The sequence below is a fragment of the Mycetomoellerius zeteki genome, unplaced genomic scaffold, assembly GCF_001594055.1.
Source record: "Mycetomoellerius zeteki isolate Tzet28-1 unplaced genomic scaffold, Tzet1.0 scaffold52, whole genome shotgun sequence".
Taxonomy (NCBI): domain Eukaryota; kingdom Metazoa; phylum Arthropoda; class Insecta; order Hymenoptera; family Formicidae; genus Mycetomoellerius; species Mycetomoellerius zeteki.
The window spans coordinates 2,181,114-2,202,552 of NW_017257523.1; the positions used below are offsets into that span (position 1 = coordinate 2,181,114).

A 21,439-nucleotide genomic window follows, 5' to 3' on the forward strand; every position below is an offset into this window, starting at 1 on the left:
CGTAATGTTACATAGAAAGAGCGGTTTTGCTGACGTATCTAAAAATAATTTTGTTGGACAGCGAAATAATTATGTAAGATGCTCGAATTGATGCTAGAATATCAAAACTTTTTATTGCATTACTCATCATGCTTGAGATTCCTACGTAATTATTTTAACAGTCCAACACAATTATTTCCTAATTTTCTACATTTATTCTTAACATCGTGACTTCACGCGTGTGGAGATTCTCTCTAATATATTATAAAAAGGTCTCTTATTAACCCTTTGATATTTATGCACAAGTTGTCGCGTTGCGGACAACAGCAATGCCGATGGGAGCAATTGCAATGATAATTATGGCGATGGTAGCACTCATCCCGGCAACGATCGCACGACGATCTTGACAGATTCGGAATAGAATCTTCGCACGGATGACACTCGCACTGACATCGCCAGGTTGAATCTACAATTTTCCGATGGGTCGAGTGAGATTTGGTCAAAGTATTCGCCCTCGTCCACGTGTCTTCGACATCCGAACTATGGCCCCGAGTGTCGCTGGTAACGATATCCTCTTCCGCATTGCCACCAAGATCGATGGATGTTCCGTGACAACTTGTCGACGCGAGCTCCTTGCTCCTGTCTCCCGTAAAATCGCCGCACGCGACTTTGTCGTGCTTCTCACAGGACGCAGAGTCGCACGTAGGATTTACGTTAGGATCCACGTTCGAGCATGGTCTCGACGGGCAGCGTGCTTTACAATGATGATAAGACGTTGGATGCGAGGATTGCGGGATCCGTTCTATCGATCTGACAGCGTCGCTATCGTCCGTCGATCTCGACGCTACGTCGCATCTGCATTCGCGAAAGGGGGATGATTTTAAGAAAGATGTTTTTAACACGTTCCATGCCAATTTCATTAGCAATTGTCATCCACGCCGCATGAGTCATTGGTAATTCTCAGTGACTAAAACTGCATTGTGTGTGTTAATTATAATTTCAGGAAGTATTTATTATAATTATGTATGCATTACGTGGTTTAGGGGTAATCTCTAGCCAGGCCACAATATTCGTAGTCGATTCTTATTTCAAGACCGTCTTAAGCAATGTCTTAATAAAATGCTAATACTCTTTGTGATTGGTTCGTCACACACTAAGATTGTACTTAAGTTTTATGCCCATTTCTATCCATGTAGATTAACTTTAATCTCAGTTCAGCTTACTCTTCATTTTTTCTAAAAATTAGAAAAATATGAAGAGCAAGTTAAATCGAGATTAAAGTTACTCTATGTTGATGGAAACGATTAATATCTTAAGATTTGATTATAAATATACCCAAGCAGAGCAACAAGTCACGATAATGTCAAAATGACATTAAAATGAATCGGAATTTGAAAAATGACTTTTAATCATCATTTTGGAGTCATTTTGACATCATTTTGATATCATAATGACTTGTTCTGCTTGCCTCAGTGTCTTGATATATCGTTAAATGTTTCGTGAGCATTGCAATTCATTTTATTAGGGCGAGATACAACCTGATACTACACTTTTATTGTGCCGTAAACTACGTAACTTCCTTGAAAAAAGTAGAAGTCTGAGAAGCATCATAATTATGTGTCTTTTTATAGCCAAAAATATCAAACGGTTAAACAAAGTCCGTTCAGCGAATCAACGGCTGAAAAATGAACTAAAAATCCAGTAAATTACCAGTAGCCCACACAGCTCGAGATGTATTAATCACAGCTTTGTCTCCTTTATGCAAGATCCTAAGAAGTAAAACGTTCAAAGTTCATCTTTTCCATTATGAGATTTGGTAAGAATCATTTTTTAAACGTCGTATCTTTTCATAATGCGAATAGCTAATGCAATAACAGGACAAAAAGCCCAACCGTTAGTTCATTTACTGAAAACATGGCAAAGCCAAGACGTTACAAACAGGGACGAACCTGTCTCGGTCGACCGATTTCACAAATTCATTTTTACGATCGGCATCCGATGACGCAAACTCCTCGCGCTCTCTACTTGGCACGGTATCGACCGCATCTCCGCCACTGCACTCGTCCCGCAATTCCGAAATGTCCTCGCCGACGTTTCTTGTCCGGTAGCAACTGCAGCTGATCGAGTTCTCCTTGTTGTAGGAACGATCGTAGTCGGAGTCGTGATTCCGCACGCTCGCTGGACAAACATGATCGGATCTCGAGTTGTATGCGCGTCTCACCAGCGTGGAGCTCGATCTGACTTGACTGATAGGCCCTTCGCGGCTCGTCGTGGTTTCCTGCGTCTGAAAACGCGCATCCGACAGAAACACGGTTAATAAATTGTCCTCAAAACGATCGACGTGAATCATGACGCGATCGAAAGCAAACGGAATCTGACTCAAATGCAAAAGGATTAATCTAAAACTGATAACGCATAAATGTTCGTCATTGACTTTTTTTTATACAATTATGATTCGGTGTAAAACCTTTGTATTTCCGGATGCACGTTCGACGGTGCTTTCGAGGCCGAAGTTCTTCGGAAATTTGCGGCGGGCACGTCGAAAAGCGATCGCCGCTGCGACAAGCTGATGAGACGACGACGGACAAAGCGACATTACCGAAAAGCGATTATGGTCGCTGCAAGCATCTCTGTGATGTGGTAACCAGTTCAGGCGATGGTCCTGATTACAATGATCGATTCTGGAAATTCGGAATAGTCGAGACACAACCTTTATCGTCCGTTATCCAACGAAGCACAAAATATTTCCGAGAAAGGTTACCGATCAATATCACAATTGACGCGTGTAATTTGTCAATTCGTATTCGCGGTATTCGCACGCATGTGACATGATCGTTAGCTTCATCTTTGACAATCCAAGGCGACATTTAAAGATTATTACTCCATACATTTCTTCGATAATTTATACTTGACGAATATTTTTAAGATTTTCATCTTGAAATAATTATATATTATATTATTATGTTAACATATATTCGTCAAGATTAAAAATAAAGTAACTAAAAAAAGATTAAATTTAAAAATTAAAATCGATTTCTCCTTATTTTTCGTAAATTTCAAACGGAGCATTGAACTTCTGGAGATTAAATGTTTCGAGCCGCGGCAAAAATTCCTTCTCGAGCTTTCGCTTCTGAAGAAAGAATTCACCGCGAGAACAACGTTACAGTGCGCCTCGGCACTATCCGGCAAATTAAACTTCCCCGAAGTATCGGGAACGCGGTCGCGTAACACACGGGAAAGGCTGCAAGTTTTCTGACGTAGCGGCTAACAGACCGCCAGATCCGGATAACGAGCAAGTCCTGCGGGCCGCCGGCGGCTTTATCGAATTTGTATCGAGCGGAATTTCACCCCACCCCTTCGCCACTCCCTCGCTTGCCCTGGAACACGGATGCCTTGGTCAGGATTTGATCGCCGTTGCTGCTACTGCCGCTACTGCCCTCCACCCGTCAACCCGGCGGCGTTTAACGGGGCTAATTGCGACGATTGCTCGCTGCAAATGGAAACGGTGCGGTTTTATCGTTGTTTGCCAAATCGCGTCGACGTGGAAAACGGCAATCCATTCTGCGTGGCAAAAACGCGACGATAGACAAAGGCTGTCGACATGAAAGTAGCTACTTAATTGGCAATAACGATTTATTATTGGCTTTTTTTGCATAAAAAAAACTGCATTAACTGCATACATCGTTTATACGTGTTACATACCTATCTATAAGTAAATGGAGAGATGATACAGTTTCACCGAGAGGAAACATATAAAATGAATTATTATTAGCATAAGAGTATCCAAAACAAGTGATCTTTGAATGCGCAATGGTAGAATAGTTTAATTAAAGTAATAACGTTATTATCTTTCCTCGTATACATACATATATATGTATGTATGTTATATACATATATGTATATGTGTATGTATATGTATGCTATACAAGAATCATGTTCCTTGATCCTAAAGACGTATTCTACAATTAATAAGTAACTATTTCACAAACATGTCATTATTATGTATAATCTCACATACTATCTTTTTATCTCTTTCATTCATTCATTCTCTCTTCCTCTCTCTCTTTTTTAGTGTAGAATTTAAATTATACTGTATAAATAATCTTTAACATTTTTACAAATTTTTACATACTGTTCAATATTCCCCCTTCTTAAAATAGATAATTAAATAAGAATTGCCATAAGGAACATACAATTGAATATACGTAACACGATGCAGTTCTAACTATTCACATTTATCAGATCTTTGCAGCTTGAGTCTCAGCACTTCATTATTATGTCTCTTATCAAAACAACGTCACTTTTTTCAAAATCACATCAATCATCATCCAAGTAGAAGACATAACAAGAAATGCTGTCTACCGTAGTTTTATGATTTTTAGTTCATCCATGGTGGGCAGGACGTCGGCGGTTGATATGTCTGAGAGATTGGCACCTGATAATGCTGCACCGTTTGTGCAGGATGTTGCGGTCGCGATTGTTGATGATGCGGCGGCGGTGGCGGTGGCGGATTGCAGATCGATTGCATCAATGGATGCGCGTTGTAAGGCGGCGGTTTCGTCGTATAGGGCGGTATTTGATTGTATTCGACGTTTAACTGCTGCTCTAACACGGCGGTCTGAGTGGGAGAGCGATTACCATCAGTGGGACCTGAGAACAGTATCACGTCCTTAAAGACTTGTCAATTGTCACATCGTGTGGGAGAGCAATTATCGTCAGTGGGACCTAAAAACAGTATCACATCCTTAAAGACTTTTGTCAATTGTCACATCGTGCGTATAAGAATTACAATAATGTGCAGATTTATTGTTTTTTTTTGTCTTTTATTACTTATACCGAGGAAGGCTGATGTAATCATAAATGGTTGGTAATTTGCAATAAAGAAAACATATCTTAAAATTCAAGATTTTAAGATAAAAATAGTTTGATGTAACAAATAAATCAAATGCCTACCTCGTGATCTGATTTGAGGTGGAGGCATGTTAATAGGAGGTAATCCGGGACAGACTGTAGGAGGTTCCCCTTCCCTTGGAATCGGCGGTGGTCTACCCCAAGGAATCCTCACGTGATGATTTTGCCATGGCGCCTGCGGCGAAGATGGAGGTGGTAGAGGTGGACCGTTGCCGAGATGAATATTTCCAGATTCCGCCATTACATTTTGATCATTTCCTATTTACAAAATATATCAAAATATATCTAAACATCCATAGAAAATATGAAATTTTTTATGATATATCTCTCAACATATTATACATTGAACGTACCTGAAGATAATCCTGCAGGCTTTTGGTCCAGATTCCGTTTCTCACCTAAACGATTAAGACATAAGATATGAAAAGAAAGATACAGGATATTCTTAAATAATTATACATAACATAATATCGTATTTATAAATATAGCAAATTATGCGATGAAATATTGTAACATAATAATAAACTTAAAAAAATTCTCGCTGCATTTAACAAAACACGCATAATTAATCGTGACAGTTTCAATATCTATTGAATCATATGTTCACAAACAAAAAATGTAAACTTAAATGTTTTTTGAATTTGGATGTAAATCTAATTGTAAGAAAATTACTAAGACTATATCTGTATTATAAGACTGCTGCCGGTTTTCATCTTCCGCTTGAGACGTGTCACTGTGGCAATAAACAGAAATTTAGTTTTCTAAATTTGAATCTGATCTTACAAGACTAAATTAAATATTAGGACAATATTTCACGCCATTAACCATTGCCAAATCAGCAGAGCGATTTGGCAATCGCTATCTGAGTCTGAAAGCAAGCAATGCAATTTTTACATTCTTATGTGTATTAGATGGTTACCGCTTATCAATTACACTAAAAATTTGAAGCCATACAGTTATTTGCTATCTGGATATAAAGTAAATTTAATTATTAAAACTATATATTCTTCAAATTTCTTCCACTTTTTCCATTACAGATAACTGCTCAGAATACTGCAACACAATAGAGACGATATAATATCCACAAGTCATGTGTTATTTCGTATTAAATGTTACATAATAATAACATTAAATATATACATCTAGTTAAACGTAATAGCCATATATATTCCCTCCTTGGTCTTTCTTTGGCGGAGACACATGTTTAACCTAAGGAATATAAAAGTTCAAGGCATTGAACTTAAAATAGTAATATCAAAAATATATATGTATAATATGCCTTAACATATAATCCTATTAATATTAGATATGGTTAATAATGGATAAACAAACATTGAAGTAGAAAATCACAGGTTACACTTGCATCTGAAAATGCAGATTTATTTAATAAAAAGGACACTATAAAAAAAGCGTTGAAATTAATATACTTGAGACACCGTCGCAACTGTATAACACGTGCAATGCTTTTTTGTCTAATCTAAAATAATAATAATAAATAAATTTAAAGATAACTATATGTCAAAGCATTCTATGCACACTGTGAGATTGCAATAATCCATGTTATTTCCGGACGTCCGTCTCTGCAGGTATCCTCAACAAATGCATAAAAAAGCAATTCGCTAAGACATAAATTAAAAGATCAAGGAAAATTTGTATAATATGCTTATCACAAAATATTATTTACATTAATAATATACTACGTTCTAAGAGTATTAAGAAAATAATGCTAGATATCTATCTGAAACATATTTTTTTTATTTTCTTAAATTTAATTACTTATGATACTTAAATTATACATCCACATTGTAAATTAAATGAAAAAAATATAATTGCCAATAACAAAGTTGTATTAAAGAAGAAGTCTAAAGTTTTAAAAAAATAATTAACGATGAACGCTTCCTTCAAAAATACAATCTTTTTACTGGCATATCTTTTTATAATATTCAATATGACATTTCTGATTTCCAAAAGATATCCAGCAATTTTTCAAACTAAATACTCTTAGTTACAGACCTGGATGTGGAGGTGGCATTAGCATCTTGTTTCGATCTCCATGTGGTAGACCCGCAAGTGTGGATGATGGACCATGTAAGACTTGCTGTTGTCGATCACCTTCTCTGCTTAAACAATGCAGGTGCGAATTATTAATTCCAAAATAACGATTTTACAGAAACGTTTCAAGCATTAAGACAAAAATCACCTGATGCACACCCTCGGATACTTCTGAAATGTGGAAAATATCTGGTTTTACCAGATCACAGTTAATGATGTCGAAACTTACATTTAGAATATTCCGAAGAACGTAATTGTAATGTCGCAGGACATTATAATATACGTTTAGATAATCTATGTATCATTATTTTAATTTCTATTCTGCAAAGTAGTAATTATATCGTCGCACATTCCATCTTTTGGCTCATTACTTATACTAAAAGAACATGTATTGGTGATTCTGGCAAAAGCTTTTATTTAGTGATTTTAATATAGAATTATGTGTAACATGAGGAAAATGCAAGTATATTATTATCTTTGCATTATATACTTATTGCAAAGATAATAAAATTACTTCATATTTTTCAAGATCTATACAACCATGCAAAATTCAAAGGAAGGAATAATATTTTGTATGTGAAAGAGCAAGATATATCCATAACTACAAAATTGTTAACTATTTATAAATATGCAAAATTAACATTTTTCATCAAATTAAATTATTTTCAAAAGCTGACAAGCTTGAAAATAATTTATATCTTAACATGGATATATCTGGATCTTACAGCAAATAATTATTGTTCATATAGTTATTAAATTTTGGAGAATAGCAATAAATATATATCTGTGAATAAAAAAATATCTATTACAAAAATTTCATAAAATACTTAAATTTTCATTTCCTGCACTTTTAATATTATTGTGCAACACCTTATAATGCAAAAGCAGGTTTCTGTAAAAAAAAATGACAATAATGACTTACATTTTCTTCATGTAATTCTACAACAATTTACAAATTTGCACTTGCTACAAAGTGAAGCATAAGCGATCTGAAGCAGTTGTTTCTTTATCAATTTCTTTCTTCATATCGATAAACTTCTTTCTAATCTTCGATTAAATTCATTGCACACGTTTATACTATAATATCCTATGATTCTGAAAATTATCAGCTTTTTTTAGTAGTGTTTATTTGAAATTTTACACACTTGGTAGACTAACTTTATTCAAGCAGACAAATTTTTTCCATCCACAGTCTACCAAGGTATAACTAGATATAAAATTATATATATAGAGTAAAGAGAGTTACGTTAGTTTATATACTCCTCTGTTGTACATAAGTAATATGTACTTGAGTACATAAGTATATGCAACTGTTTACATTTTATACAAGGAGTATATAATATAACTTTATCAAAATTACATTAATTTATACATTATGGCATCTCTATAAAAAAAACAGTTATATTCTCTTTCTTTGACTTACCCTGTGCCATGCCGTTGCGCAGGTAATGGAGCACATTGATATGGCGGTGGTGGTGGTGGTGGTGGTGGTGGTTCCTGTGACATACATTTTAAAAGAGATTTGCAAAAATATTATATGATTTTATAACATATTTCAATCTGATATGCATATATTTGCAAATGACACTTTACCTGACCTCCTTCAACATCTGAAAACCTTCTTTTTACTCCATGTGATTTTTGCTGTTCTGGTGAATCGGGCTTCTGCTCAAATTGCTGATGCGGCGGTTGCATTGCATAATGTACTTGCGTTGGTATATGACCATTCTGATATTGTATATGTTGAGGATGATATTGTATTTGAGTTTGAACTTGCGGTGGAGGTACGTTATGAAGAGGTATATTCTGCGGTGGCATTTGCATCTATAAATAATTACGAAGGGTATTACATATTTTTCACGCATAACAGAAAACAAAGGCACAGAATGTTAAGCGTCATTACCTGCAATTGCCCTTGTGGTTGTGGTATCTGCTGCTGAGCTTGGTACAACCACGGAGCGTTCTGCGGTGGAGGCGGCTGCGTTGGTGGTGGTACGCTGGTAAGAATATTCATGGAATTCGGCATCTGGCTGATTGACGGCGGCGGTACTATTTGCGGAGGGGGTACCGGCTGCGGCAACGGTCCCTGTTCTACTGGACCCTCCTGATGCTGAATTTCACTGCCAGGAGGAAGCGGTGGTTGTGGATGATGTTGGGGAGACTGAGCGTTAGGTACTAGGAAAGTTTGCGCAGACAGCGGTGGAGGTACTTGTAAATGGAACGGCGGTGCGTGACCTTCGAATTGTGGAGGTATTATATGTTGAGCGACAGCTTGAGATTGCTCATGATTCTGTTGCAACTGAGGCGGAACAATGTGCTCGCCAGGTTGTAAGACAAACTGCGTTTGCGACTGCGACACAGGTGCCTGTACCTGTTGATATTGTATCTGATAGGTTTGCGGGACAGGAGGAGGTGGTTGATTTGGCGGAAAGTTCGGTGGTGGAAAATGAAGATGTAACAATGGCGGTGGTGGTTGTTGCGTTATATTGAGCGGCGTCGCGGGAGGAGGTTGTTGTAAATTGACGTTAACGGTTTCGATAATTCCTTGGGACGGCGTAGCGGGCCTTTGTACGTTCGGTTGCGTATATACATACGACACTGCCCCATTTACCGGCGCGTTATTGCTCGTTATGAAACTCTGCTGCGCGGGACTTTGTGGTGGCGGTTGACTCATAACATACATTTGCGCCACAGGTTGTGGCGAGGATTGCGATCCTGGTTGAATTCCCTGGATTTGTAACGGCTGACCGGGATGTATCTGATATTGAACTTGACTTACTGTTGATGGAGGACCGATTAATTGTACTTGTCCAACAGGTGGTGGTGGCATAAAAGTTTGTATTTCCTGTAATAAAAATGTTTACAAGACTTATTATTTTTTTTCAAGAGGCTTTAGTAATATCGCTTGATTTTGAGTTTGATAACATACTTGAGCTTGTGGAGGTGGAACTAATGGTCCAGTGTGAGGAGGTATATGTACTCCTGGAGGAGGAACTGATACACCAGGTCCTGGAGTACCAGCTACAGTAGCCGTAAGAATTGTTGCAGGTAATGTTACAACATTACTTTGTGAATGTTGTATAATATCTGTTACATAAAATGTGAATATGTATTGAAAAATGTACATCAGCTCGAAAACAAATTTATATTTTTATAACAATCATTAATAAGACATAATTTGTACAGCCTACCTTGATGCTGTATTGCGACTACATTTGGCTGGCCTAAACTACCAATATTCATAGTTTGAAATTGGGCTGTAAATTGAAAAAAATTATATACAATTTAGAAAGTCAAAAGTAATTTAAATAAAAGTAATTTAATCGGACTCTCTATCTTTAAAATAAAAAAACATTGAGGCTAATGAGAGTTAGCGCAGAAATGGGTGCGCACAATATTAATTCATATACGGTAGTTTATATAAAAGATGTCAATTTATTACGAATTCTTGAACGTTTCAACTCTCTTTGGAGTCTTCTTCAGCAAAGTTACAAATAATTCCCACACAATATTGGTTCGACGATCTGTCCAGGATGAATCACTCCCAGGTTCCCAACTGTAGTGGATTCTACATAAAATTATAAAAATCGTAAAAACATGTAATGAAGGAACAATCATCCAGGACAGTGAGTGACTCACCCCGAAACAGACACCAACCATATCATGAAGCTTTGACAAAAATAATTTCACAAAATAATAATGTAATCATGTTGCGAGCAACTAGTTAATTTTCAGTAGACGGTACGGAGTCTCGAATGATTCTAACGACCATTTCAATTTTACAGAGGTCAAGACATGATGAAAACATAATTTTTATGTCATGAATAACAATGTACCAGAAAATATAAAAGCATTGTATATGAAAGCAAGCTTAAACTTAAGACATGAAATAAAATTTCTAAGAGCCAAACATTAATATAAATAAAATGTAAAGACAAAATGTAAGGTGAACTAGTTAGTCAATTTTGAAAACATCGTAGCATAGGCATAATGCAGTCCGTCTGTATCTGTATTCAGAGGACTACATCATGCCTATACTACGATGTTTGCTTTCATATTTTCACAATGCTTTTATATTTTCTGGTATATTGTTATTCATAACATAAGAATTATTTTCATCTCTGTCTTGATCTCTGTAAAATTGAAATGGTCGTTAGAATCATTCGAGACTCCGTACCGTCTACTGAAAATTAACTAGTTGCTCGCAACATGATTACATTATTATTTTGTGAAATTATTTTTGTCAAAGCTTCACGACATGGTTGGTGTCTGTTTCAAGGCGAGTCACTCACTGTCCTGAATGATTGTTCCTTCATTATATGTTTTTACGATTTTTATAATTTTACATAGAATCCGCTACAGTTGGGAACCTGAGAGTGATCTGTCCTGGACAGATCGTCGAATCAATATTGTGTGTATCAAAATTATTGTAACTTTGCTAAAGGAGACTCCAAAGAGAGTTGAAACATTCAAGAATTCATAATAAATTGACATCTTTTATTATTATGACTACTGTATATGAATTAATATTGTGTGCATCTATTTCTGCGCTGACTCTCATTAGCATACAATTTAAATATATGTGGCTAGTAATTATCTTAATTCTGTAAATTAAACATAATAAATACATACCTTGTGGTATCTGTGATTGTTCTATAACTTGCTGAGGTTGTACTGGTGGTGGCTGTTGTTGAATGTAGGTTTGTAATTCAGATTGTATCGTTTGAATTAAATTAATAGCCAATTGTTTTGCATTTTGCAGTGCTTCTGGTTTTGGATGCCTAAACAAATATTTATTAATTGTATCTTATCTGATTATAATTACTATATGACAAAAAATCTCAGGCTTACTCTATGTATAAATGAAGTGGTTCTGGAGATTCTGCTCCCAAAACTGGATCAATAAACTGAGATCCTCTACCTCTTAAGGTTACATTTGCGCCAGTTTCGCCTCTAATATAAATTAAATTTGCATCACCTATTCCTAGTATTCGCCCGCGTGAATCAAAACCTTGTGGTGCATTCTCGATACTAACGCAAATCTTTTCCTAATAAATTATACATATCAATCAATATTATATAAGAAACTTGTAATTATAAATGAGATATGAATGAAAGATATTTACAACACTGGTAACTCCAGAATGTAAGCTCATAAGAGGAGGCGGAGCATTTGTAAACCTGCTTGGTCTATTTAGCGAACTCTGATGTTCCGTTTTAATAATTTCATTGATTTTTTGTATTGCCACTGTTAAATAAAATATCTATTAAGTTCATGAATCAGTAATATTAAAGTATCAAAAAATAATACAATACATACAATCAACATTATGTTTTGTATGTCCTTGTATGTAAAGATATAATGGTCTCTCATTTGGGCAACGTAGCTTTTCTTGTTCCGTCATAAAACGTCCGCGTGTTGATACAGTTGCTCCTACAAGTTAATAAATAATATATGTAATATTAGTACATTCGTATAAAAAAAGTAATATAAAAACACAAGCTAAAAAGAAATTTTACCTGAATATGAATTAATTTCATCTTGTGTATAACCTTTAGTAAGTAAGGTCCTAGCGCTGGGTGGTGTCTCGTTAATCTCAAATTCTGATGTATATGTTTCTCCATTTTTAAATGCTGCATTTGATGATGTTAACTAATTACAAAAAATATACAGACGATATTAATTTTAAAAAATATAAAGTAACTCACTCATGTAAATTACATACCTTATTGTTGGAGTCAGAACCTCTTATTTTTCCCTTAGCCATAGAGATAAAATGTACACTACTGGAAACAATGTGGTAATTTTCATGATCCCAACATTTTCGTGGGCTGTGAATTTAAATTAAAAAGTAAGCTACTAGCTAACGAATCCAGAAGGAAAGAATGCAACAATTTACCTCAGCACGCGCCATAAAGTTCTGCCAAGCACCGAAGCTCATAAATCATTAGAGCAATAGGTTAAGCTTCAGCATAAAGGAGATTGACAATCTCACACCACAAACTCGCACTTTGTACGGTTATCTTAAATGCTTCAGGTGCATTTAAGTTCATTTAAGTCTTATATCGATCACGTATTTCTTACGTACCAGTAGTCAAATGTCGCTTGCGAAATATAATAAAAATTCACTCAACCATAACTTAATGCTCTTCTTACGTGAATAGGATAGAAACAGAGATAGAATGCAATAGAAAGTCTCAGACTGAGAGTGTAGACATGCCCGCGTTTTAAGTGATCCTTGTCAGCGCCTCTATGTGCATAAAACATGAACTACGTAGCCATATCCACGAATATTTCTGATGGGTAACACACTATATTCACGATCTTTTGATTGCTCGTTCCGTTGGACTAAACTTCGAAAAGTTCTCTACCATTTTGCGATCTGCGTTCGCGTTTGCATCTCTTGACCAATCAAAACGAAACTGTTGACCAACAAGTCCTTTCCGATTGGTCGAAAGACGCAATCTCCAATCGCTAGTGTGATAAGCTGGTTCAACATTGGCTGCGTTCAGCAGACTCAACAGTTTTGCAACCGTTTTATGATTGTCTGCTGAGATAGGACCATTCTTCTAGATCTAAAAGTATGATCCAATTAGCGCGAAGGAAACTTCCAACAGTTGCAAAACAAACGTTCTGCTGAACGCAGCCATCGATCGCATCGCAGCGTCGCAAGCGTGTCGCAAGCGTTGCAGTCCAATCAGAGTCGAGCTAGATTGATGTTGATTGGACTGCAACGCTTGCGACACTGCGATGCGACTAATGTAGAACTAGCTATACCGGCATTAGTCGCATCGCAGCGTTGCGGTCCAATCAACATCAATCTAGCTCAACTCTGATTGGATCACAACGCTTGCGACACTGCGACTAATGTAGAACCAGCTTAATGTAGAACCAGCTATACCGGCATTAGTCGCATCGCAGCGTTGCGGTCCAATCAACATCCATCTAGCTCAACTCTGATTGGATCACAACGCTTGCGACACTGCGACTAATGTAGAACCAGCTTAAGCTTGGGCGCGTGCGAGAGCATTTTGCAATTGTCACAATAAATTTCTTAACATATCGGCTTTGAATCATAGAGATATAAGAATAGAGCGCGTCAGCAGTAGGCTGACGCGTGAGTGGCTGCGATAGACGAATAGAAAGAGAACGATGCATAGTTTCCCTGTGTGTCTTTGTCTAATCTCGCGCACGCGCAGTATGACTTCGCGCTGGTTGGCCGGCCGTGGCCCCCGCGGAGCCGATGGATTTCAAACGCCGGCGGATGAGTTGTAATGCAAAGTAATTGATTTTGACATGAAAATGTATTAAAAACATTCGGATTTTTTGGCGAAGACAGCGGAAAACATGTTCCTTTCTAAAATCATGAAGAAAGAATATGGAAATGATGCGAAATATTTTGTTTATAAGCACGACAGTGTCCAAATTCATGTTTTGGACACTGTCGTGATAAGTACGCGTTACATATTTGATAGGACTGAAAATGTTAAAATGCAATGCTAGATTTATAAATAAACAATCCTCATGTATGATTTAATTAATTGTAATGAAAATAATGGTGTTAAAAAAGTAATATTGCAAATACAGAAGAAATGGTACCTTTAATATTCTTCTTTATCATGTATATGATGAAAATTATGATGAGAATATGTGTCATTAAGCAAGAATTATGGTAAATAAAGTAAAAAATAAAGAAATTATAGTTAAAATAGAAAAGTATCATTGAAACTACAGATATCAATTTTTATACAATTAATTACAATGTTTATTAAGGTTAGGTTTGTATGTTTGTTATGTATACGTACAATATGTGTGTACTTACTTATGAAAACTGCGATCAGAAAATCGGTTTGATTCTTTTTTGCACACGATACACTTTACAGTCATTTTTTAAAAAAACTGTACACAAAAACATTTGTAAAATCGAAAGCGGTTAATTCCGGCATATTCACTACCATGCTTGTAAGTAAACATGGATGGGCTGCGCGCATGCGTCATTAAACAAGAATGGCACGAGTAACTATGCAGCGTTCTCTTTCTATCCCGCTAACGCCTGTACCACAGTACCTGTACCTACGGCTTTTGCCCTCTATTCTTATATCTCTATGCTTTGAATCGTGAAAGCTCTGTTTTTTTTTTTGCACGTGACGATACAAAGCAGAGTTCTTATTGGATATTAATTTGATAGATTTTAGTTATTTCAGCGATTTAGGTCCTGCGCACAATGGAGGAAATATTAGGAATAGGAATAAATATTGAGATTTCAACCTATCAGAAACCGTGTATTCTAATGTAACTGGTATCTGATAGGTTGGATCTTAATATTTATTCCTAATATTTGTTCTATTGTGAACAGGCCCTTATGTTATGTAGCTTACATCCACTTCTCCACTTCTTCATAGTGCGGCGACTTTAGTATGCTTTAGTGCGGTGGCATTGTGCGATTACAGAAAAAAGATCCTCACGGCCTCTCTCAGGTTTCTCTCTGGTTCCGTATTATTATCTTCATAAAACAACTTAATTTAATCTTTTTTTGTAATCTTTATTTGTAACATCAATTTGACTTAATAACATATAATGGTAAATTAAAACCATGTTTCTGATATCATTTTATCGATAATAGAAGATAATTTTGAAAAGTATTTAATATTTTTATGTTTTTTAATAGACGCTATATTTAAAAAAAAAACAAGACTTGGGTGGCGATATTAATGTTACAAAAAAATATTTTGCGGAATAAATTTATTTAATTGTTTAACATTACATGTACATCTTCTCTATTTCTATAATGAAATATAATCACAAATAAATTGTATATATGCACTACTATGAAGAAAAAAACAATATCAGACTTACATCTATAAAGTATGCTTATCTCTAAAAATGCTAAGGATAACAATGTTATCTCATTAGCTAGCACCATTCATTATTTATTAATAGAAGTCCCACTTCAAATGTCTTTTCTTGAATCGTTAAGGAAATACATTAAATTTTATTAATACTTAAATAAATCGTCGAATAATTAGAAAAAAAGTATTTTATTAAAAAAAACATTAAAAAATGGTGTTTTATATTACTTTCGTTTGACTATTTTTCGTACTTAGTTACAATAACAAGATTATATCAGGTTCTACATTGCTTTGCGCACTGTGACTACCAAAATACTAATTTTTACTAAAAAATATTCCACATGCTTTACAGGCATTTTATTGCATTAATTATTTTTGTTTTGAGAAGTGCTATATATTTAACTACTCACACAATTTCAAATTATATTGATACATATTCCAAAAAAGCAACGTTTAGACGAAATCAAGAGTGTGCACTTGATCAATCTCTTTCTCTCTTGTACTTATTTTTGTGAACTCTTTTTTTTAACATTGTTATACACAACTATATTTTTGGTTTACACGGATCTCAATTAAAAAACGATAGAAAAATAAATATACATCTCCAATTTTAAATATCAATCTTACTTGTATAATTAATATAATTAACATATCAACTACAGACGATATATTCAAACAATTTTAATATTTAAATCTGAAAGACAATTAATATACTCCGTAATTTGCTAAAAAATCAAAATGTATATGATAGCATTGTTGATGTAAATATTATTATAAAATTTGTGTAACTTTAAGTATTGAATTTTTATCAAAATTTCATTATTCAACAAAACCAAAAAGCATTATCTGTAAAATTATAAAAAAATCTTGGGTTAACTCCTTTGGCATGCCCATAGATCACTTAAATCAAATCACTGCTTTAAATCACAAGATATATAATTGACAAAATCCAGCATACTTTTTACATAATTTATATAATTTATCTGATATTCAGTCAAGAAAGTATCAGGAATGTCATACGCAAATGATATTACGTGTAAAAAATAAGCTCGGGTATTTGACCTTCATCAGTAGATGTGCCATTATTATCTCCCAACTCACTGCTAAATTTGAATTTCACTTTTCCACTTCCTGAATCACAATCCACCATCACCGTTTTCATACCTTTTGTGCCATAATAAGAATATGGCCCCTGAAAAATAAAAATTAATATTGTTTACAATCCCATATCATATGTAAAAATAATTAATTAAATAATAAATAATAAATCAATAAGAGGTACAACATAACAACCTTGAAAGTTGCTGATGCCGTATAAATTGTATTTGGTAAGATTTCCGCTAATTCTTTAAACATTAGACGGTATGTGTACTTTGATCCATCACAGCTGAAACTTGTTGCATTTGTAGCTATCACTTTTCCTGACGCAGTGTGAATTAATTCGACTGTTACTTCATATATCGCTGGTTCTTGCGTGCTGCCATAAACTCCATACCCAATCAGAAAGATACGTCTATCTACACTAAATCTGTGTAAAAATTAAAATATTTTATAATATTGAGTATTTGAAATTTCTATCGTTAATTATATGCACAAAATACAAATTATAATTTTTTACCGAATACGATCGCTAGTTCCAAAATATCCCCATCTACTCTTTGTATGTTGAAATCTGCATACAGTTTGTTCCTTGCCTGTCATACAACATCGCGGCATCGTTTGAAACCCCACCGAAGGTTTAGGATTTAATATGAAATATGAGAATAAAGATAAGACCTATAAAATTTAATCGTAAAGTTTCAGAGTGTAAACTATTTAGCTTAAATGTAACAATTAGCATAATATGAGATATGTATCGAAAGAATATATATAATACTATATATATATATATAATAACTTAATCCTGACCTATATCCAGACTGCGCTGGACCCGCAGTAAATTCCTCTTTTGACATAAGGGGAAAACGAACTAAAGACAAAGCATCGCCCAAAACCAGACGTTGATTTTCTGGAGTGACTGGTAATTGCTGCCGTACACATTCAGCTTCTGACCACCTATAATTCGAAAAGATATCAAATATATAATATTATACAGAATAAACGACACATTCAACAACGTTGCAACATACCTTAGAACAGCTTGAAACAATTTGGATTCCCTAACACGAAGAGTATCTCTTTCTAAGACTATCATCAATGTATCAATATCAATATCTGTGAAACCATCTGCAGTAAAGGCATCAGTTGTGAATCTGTCTATGGTGTCCAAACATACCGAGGCTAATTGTGGTTCATCAAACAGACGAGCTTGCGTCAGCAGCAAGAAAGCGTTATCACTCGTCAAGTTATTTTTTAAAAAATCAACGCAATGCTTTTCTAAAGCAGCCACCGCATATTTCTTAGCAGTATATAGCGTCGTCATCACAGTTTCAGGATCTATCTGTATTTCATCAGTGTATAGAAAAAGGAGCACTGCCAAAAATGCAGCAGGCTCTACATCAGGTACTTCTATTTCCGAAGAAGCTGTTGCAAGCGTTCCATTAAACATTGCATCAAATACAGCACTTCCACAGGACAGGACTAGTTTGTGAGCTGGTATGCGTTGTTGCTGCGCTCCTCTTCCAACCAGAAAAGTCACGTCTGACAGTATTTCATTGTTAAAGAGGAATACAATTCTTTCGCGCATTGTTGCCTTTGTACCTTGCCAATTGTACATAACTACAGGTTGATTCTGCGTAGTAGAATTTTCCAAAGTAGCATTATTCTGTGTTCGTCCTTCCAAATACGATATATTGGCCGCATTAGTAGGTGGTCGACTAAAAATATCAAAAGTATATGACTATATTAAGTAACAATCCTATTGCAACAAATACTACAAGTTAATATTCCAAGAAATTTAAATAAATAATGGATGCTTTTTATCTGGTGACATAAGTATTGTTCTATTTTTACTCATTGGAATGCTAAGAAAGATAGAACTGGTGCTTTTCATTTAGTGATATAAATCGATACAAACATCATTCTATCTTTCTTGATATTTAATGAGTAACAAAGACAAACCATTTTGATAGTTGACGTAGAAAATAACTTACTTATCGCCATTAAAGAACGAAGCCTCGCTTCGCACGATGGACGAACTCAGCGGTTGGTCCTCGTCGCCAACGAAATTAAGAGCACGTCGTGCCCGCGAAAGGGTGATGTTCCGCAACGGCTCCCGCAATGACGACGGCCCGCTGCCGTCGGCCGCACTACCGCTGGACACCGTCGAACTGCCGGGCGTTGAACAGCCAGCCGTCGCATTCTCGGATGGGTCGTCCTCGGCGTGTGCCACTCGCAGGCCCTGCAGCCTTGACGCGACGTTCGACACGTCGTTCAGGGCGGTCTCCGTAGACATGTTCGCACACCAGACGTGATACTTGTCCAAGTACTGCCCCGTCTCATTTAATCGCGACGCCTCGCGCCAACGCGAGCGGCGACGAGTGCTTCGACAGACGCGGTTTCAAGTTTCACCTTATATTCCGACTTATTCAGCCTTATTTACGAAACCGCGATCGTGATCCTCTTTAAGCAGTCTGAAGGTGCCGGGTTCTCACCGAGGTACGTAAAGACGCCGAAGAACGTACACACGACACACGCAACAGCACAGAACACAGTATTGCCGCTGCCCCAAAAAATTATTCACCAGATTTCTGTCTAAAAAGTCACCAGATTTGTTAAGGCCATCACACGTACAAAAATTTTAGTCGGAATCGTAAGGCCGTAAGCAAATCGGCCAATCACAATCGAGCGTTTTAAAACGCGAGATCGTAATTTTGATTGTGATTGGTCGATTTGCTTGCGACCTTAAGATTACGACTAAAATTTTTGTACGTGTGATGGCCTTTAATGCGGGGTTTACAATAGAAGTCGTAGCAGTCGTAAGGTCTTAAATCGTAGAAAATTGACCAATCACGGTCGAATATGAGAAGAATAATCAACTGTGATTGGTCAATTTTCTATGACTTAAGACCCTACGATTTCTATTGTAGATAGAACCCCGCATCACCAAGCTCAGTTAATTTAACTGGCCAGTTAGTCCATCGGAATTAACCAATCGCATTTGTCATTTTGTTTGAGTTTGGTGACAGTGGCCCTTATATAATAAAAAAATCATGAATTTAAATTTAATAATATATTTATCCAAATATTTATGTTAATAATCGCAAATTTTTATTAATTGTCTATAATGTCTTCTTCAATCATCCCCAGGCTCCATTGATAGTCACAAAAAATTAACCTTTAATAGTATCTCGTCGGTAATATTGTTATGTAGTTTACATCCACTTCTTCAGAGGGCAGTAGTGCGTGGAGGCATTTTGCGATTACTGGAAAAGGCTCTTTGTTCTCTCTCAGGTTTCTCTCTGGCGTTACATAAAGAAGGCCGGGATAGTCGCTCTCAGATCTCTCTTTGCTTTTACAACGATTAAACCATTGAACAACGGCTTTAATACGCATTAATGCGCACTACTGCATCCAACCGAATTCTCGCTATCTGTTCTCACTTTACACCGAGTGCGTTAAAGTTCAACTGGTACAAGTTACCACGGTAGCCAATCAGCGCGCTGCCCTCGCGATACTTCGAAAATCGCAAATCGCTTCTCGAAAGTGACAGTAATGGAAGGACATCGCGGCGAGTCGTGAAATCACGTTCAATCTTCCGCATTTCTCACGGTCGTTACTATTCAAAAGTGACTCTCGCGCGCGAGGAATAAGCAGAAATATCTTGTAAAGTGTCGGTCATGACGCGAATGTTGTGATATAATCGTTTTGAATACATATACGAATATGGCGAGTCCATCGAATGTGCCCAAATTCTACAAGGATATCCATTCAGTAGTTTTGACACTTTTGAATTACCAGATTGAACTCGATTTGAAAACTCTTGCAACATAGAAGTTCTAGACTCACGCCTAATTAAGAATTCGTCGCTAAATATTGTTTTTTCTTCGTCAGTGACGCAAATATGCGATAGATTCGCCAAGTGAACTTCGTACGAGTGTAGCGTTACTAGCCGCAGGATGGCACAGCCGCATAGCAAGTTCGAGGTATGACAACTAGTTAATAAAACTTTTGCCCGTATTCATAGTCGGGCCTTATATTTAAGGCTTCCTTAAATTTATCTTCAAATACTCTACGAATTATTTCATTGGTTACTGAGTATCTAAAGATAAATTTAAGGAAGCCTTAAGTACAAGGTTTGACTATGACTACGGGCATTTGTTTTAATATTATTATTAATATGTCATAATTGTCATAACTGTTTAAATAGTAATAAATTAATAATGGTATAGACCACACACATAGTTTTTTAAATGATGTCCTAAAACATCTTTAGGACATTAAACATCCTTAGGACATATCTAGAGTAACTGCTTTATAGAACAGAAACGTTAAATTTCTGTATAATAGTTAATGTAAATGACTATATTTAAAAAATTATATTCATGAGTGAGTCAATTAAAATATGATACAGTAATTATATACACACAAATAGTGATCGTAATAATTGTTATTTTGTTGATTAGGAACGCATTCGTGTAATTAATATAATTAATATATAATTAAAATATCTATATTTAATGTTATATAGTTATAAGATTATGCATGA

The 21,439-nt window shown here is 35.8% G+C and overlaps 3 protein-coding genes across 7 annotated transcripts in view; all 3 read right to left on the reverse strand.

The window, feature by feature from the left end:
- Positions 1–3,567, reverse strand: part of LOC108727698 (uncharacterized) — a 5,672-nt gene extending 2,105 nt beyond the window's left edge. The window contains exons 1-4 of one of the 3 annotated variants that reach the window (XM_018455904.1): positions 3,328–3,567; positions 2,447–2,660; positions 1,929–2,263; positions 265–834 (exon numbers count right to left, since the gene is read on the reverse strand). In XM_018455904.1, the coding sequence (XP_018311406.1) occupies positions 265–834; positions 1,929–2,263; positions 2,447–2,575 (1,034 nt within the window). In that variant the 5' untranslated portion in view covers positions 2,576–2,660; positions 3,328–3,567. Of the gene's footprint in view, positions 1–264; positions 835–1,928; positions 2,264–2,446; positions 2,661–2,740; positions 2,818–3,212 lie in introns of those variants that run through there. The other 2 variants (XM_018455903.1, XM_018455905.1) reach the window with 2 other exon arrangements.
- A 483-nt stretch (positions 3,568–4,050) lies between these two features.
- LOC108727740 (extensin) lies at positions 4,051–13,087 on the reverse strand. 3 transcript variants are annotated; one of them, XM_018455966.1, is made up of 16 exons: positions 12,843–13,087; positions 12,669–12,729; positions 12,463–12,595; positions 12,263–12,376; positions 12,069–12,190; positions 11,794–11,990; positions 11,575–11,723; positions 10,134–10,199; positions 9,872–10,029; positions 8,846–9,787; positions 8,536–8,766; positions 8,366–8,439; positions 6,904–7,007; positions 5,244–5,288; positions 4,933–5,148; positions 4,051–4,629 (listed from the first exon to the last, which is right to left on the reverse strand). In XM_018455966.1, the coding sequence occupies exons 2-16, from the start codon at positions 12,708–12,710 to the stop codon at positions 4,358–4,360; spliced, it is 2,865 nt and encodes a 954-aa protein (XP_018311468.1). In that variant the 5' UTR covers positions 12,711–12,729; positions 12,843–13,087; the 3' UTR covers positions 4,051–4,357. The 3 variants fall into 3 exon arrangements, with proteins under 3 accessions (XP_018311468.1, XP_018311467.1, XP_018311469.1); XM_018455965.1 differs by having other exon boundaries at positions 12,669–12,774; XM_018455967.1 differs by having other exon boundaries at positions 4,626–4,704; positions 12,669–12,774.
- A 3,579-nt stretch (positions 13,088–16,666) lies between these two features.
- LOC108727705 (BTB/POZ domain-containing protein 1) lies at positions 16,667–19,406 on the reverse strand. Its single transcript, XM_018455911.1, is given in 7 exon segments — positions 16,667–16,984; positions 17,086–17,320; positions 17,411–17,568; positions 17,624–17,689; positions 17,691–17,847; positions 17,922–18,608; positions 18,885–19,406. Coding segments are annotated over 7 exon segments (1,767 nt in total). The 5' UTR covers positions 19,187–19,406; the 3' UTR covers positions 16,667–16,822.
- Between the last annotated feature and the right edge of the window lie 2,033 nt (positions 19,407–21,439).

Bases quoted from the DNA above. Each gene is read 5' to 3' on its own strand.
- LOC108727740 (XM_018455966.1), bottom strand. From the start codon at position 12,710: ATGGCTAAGGGAAAAATAAGAGGTTCTGACTCCAACAATAAG. The intron at 8,440-8,535 runs GTAAAGTGTCAT...TGTATGTCACAG, and splicing joins CAGATGTTGAAGGAGGTCAG to GAACCACCACCACCACCACC. The intron at 4,630-4,932 runs GTAGGCATTTGA...TACTGTTCTCAG, and splicing joins ACCTCAAATCAGATCACGAG to GTCCCACTGATGGTAATCGC.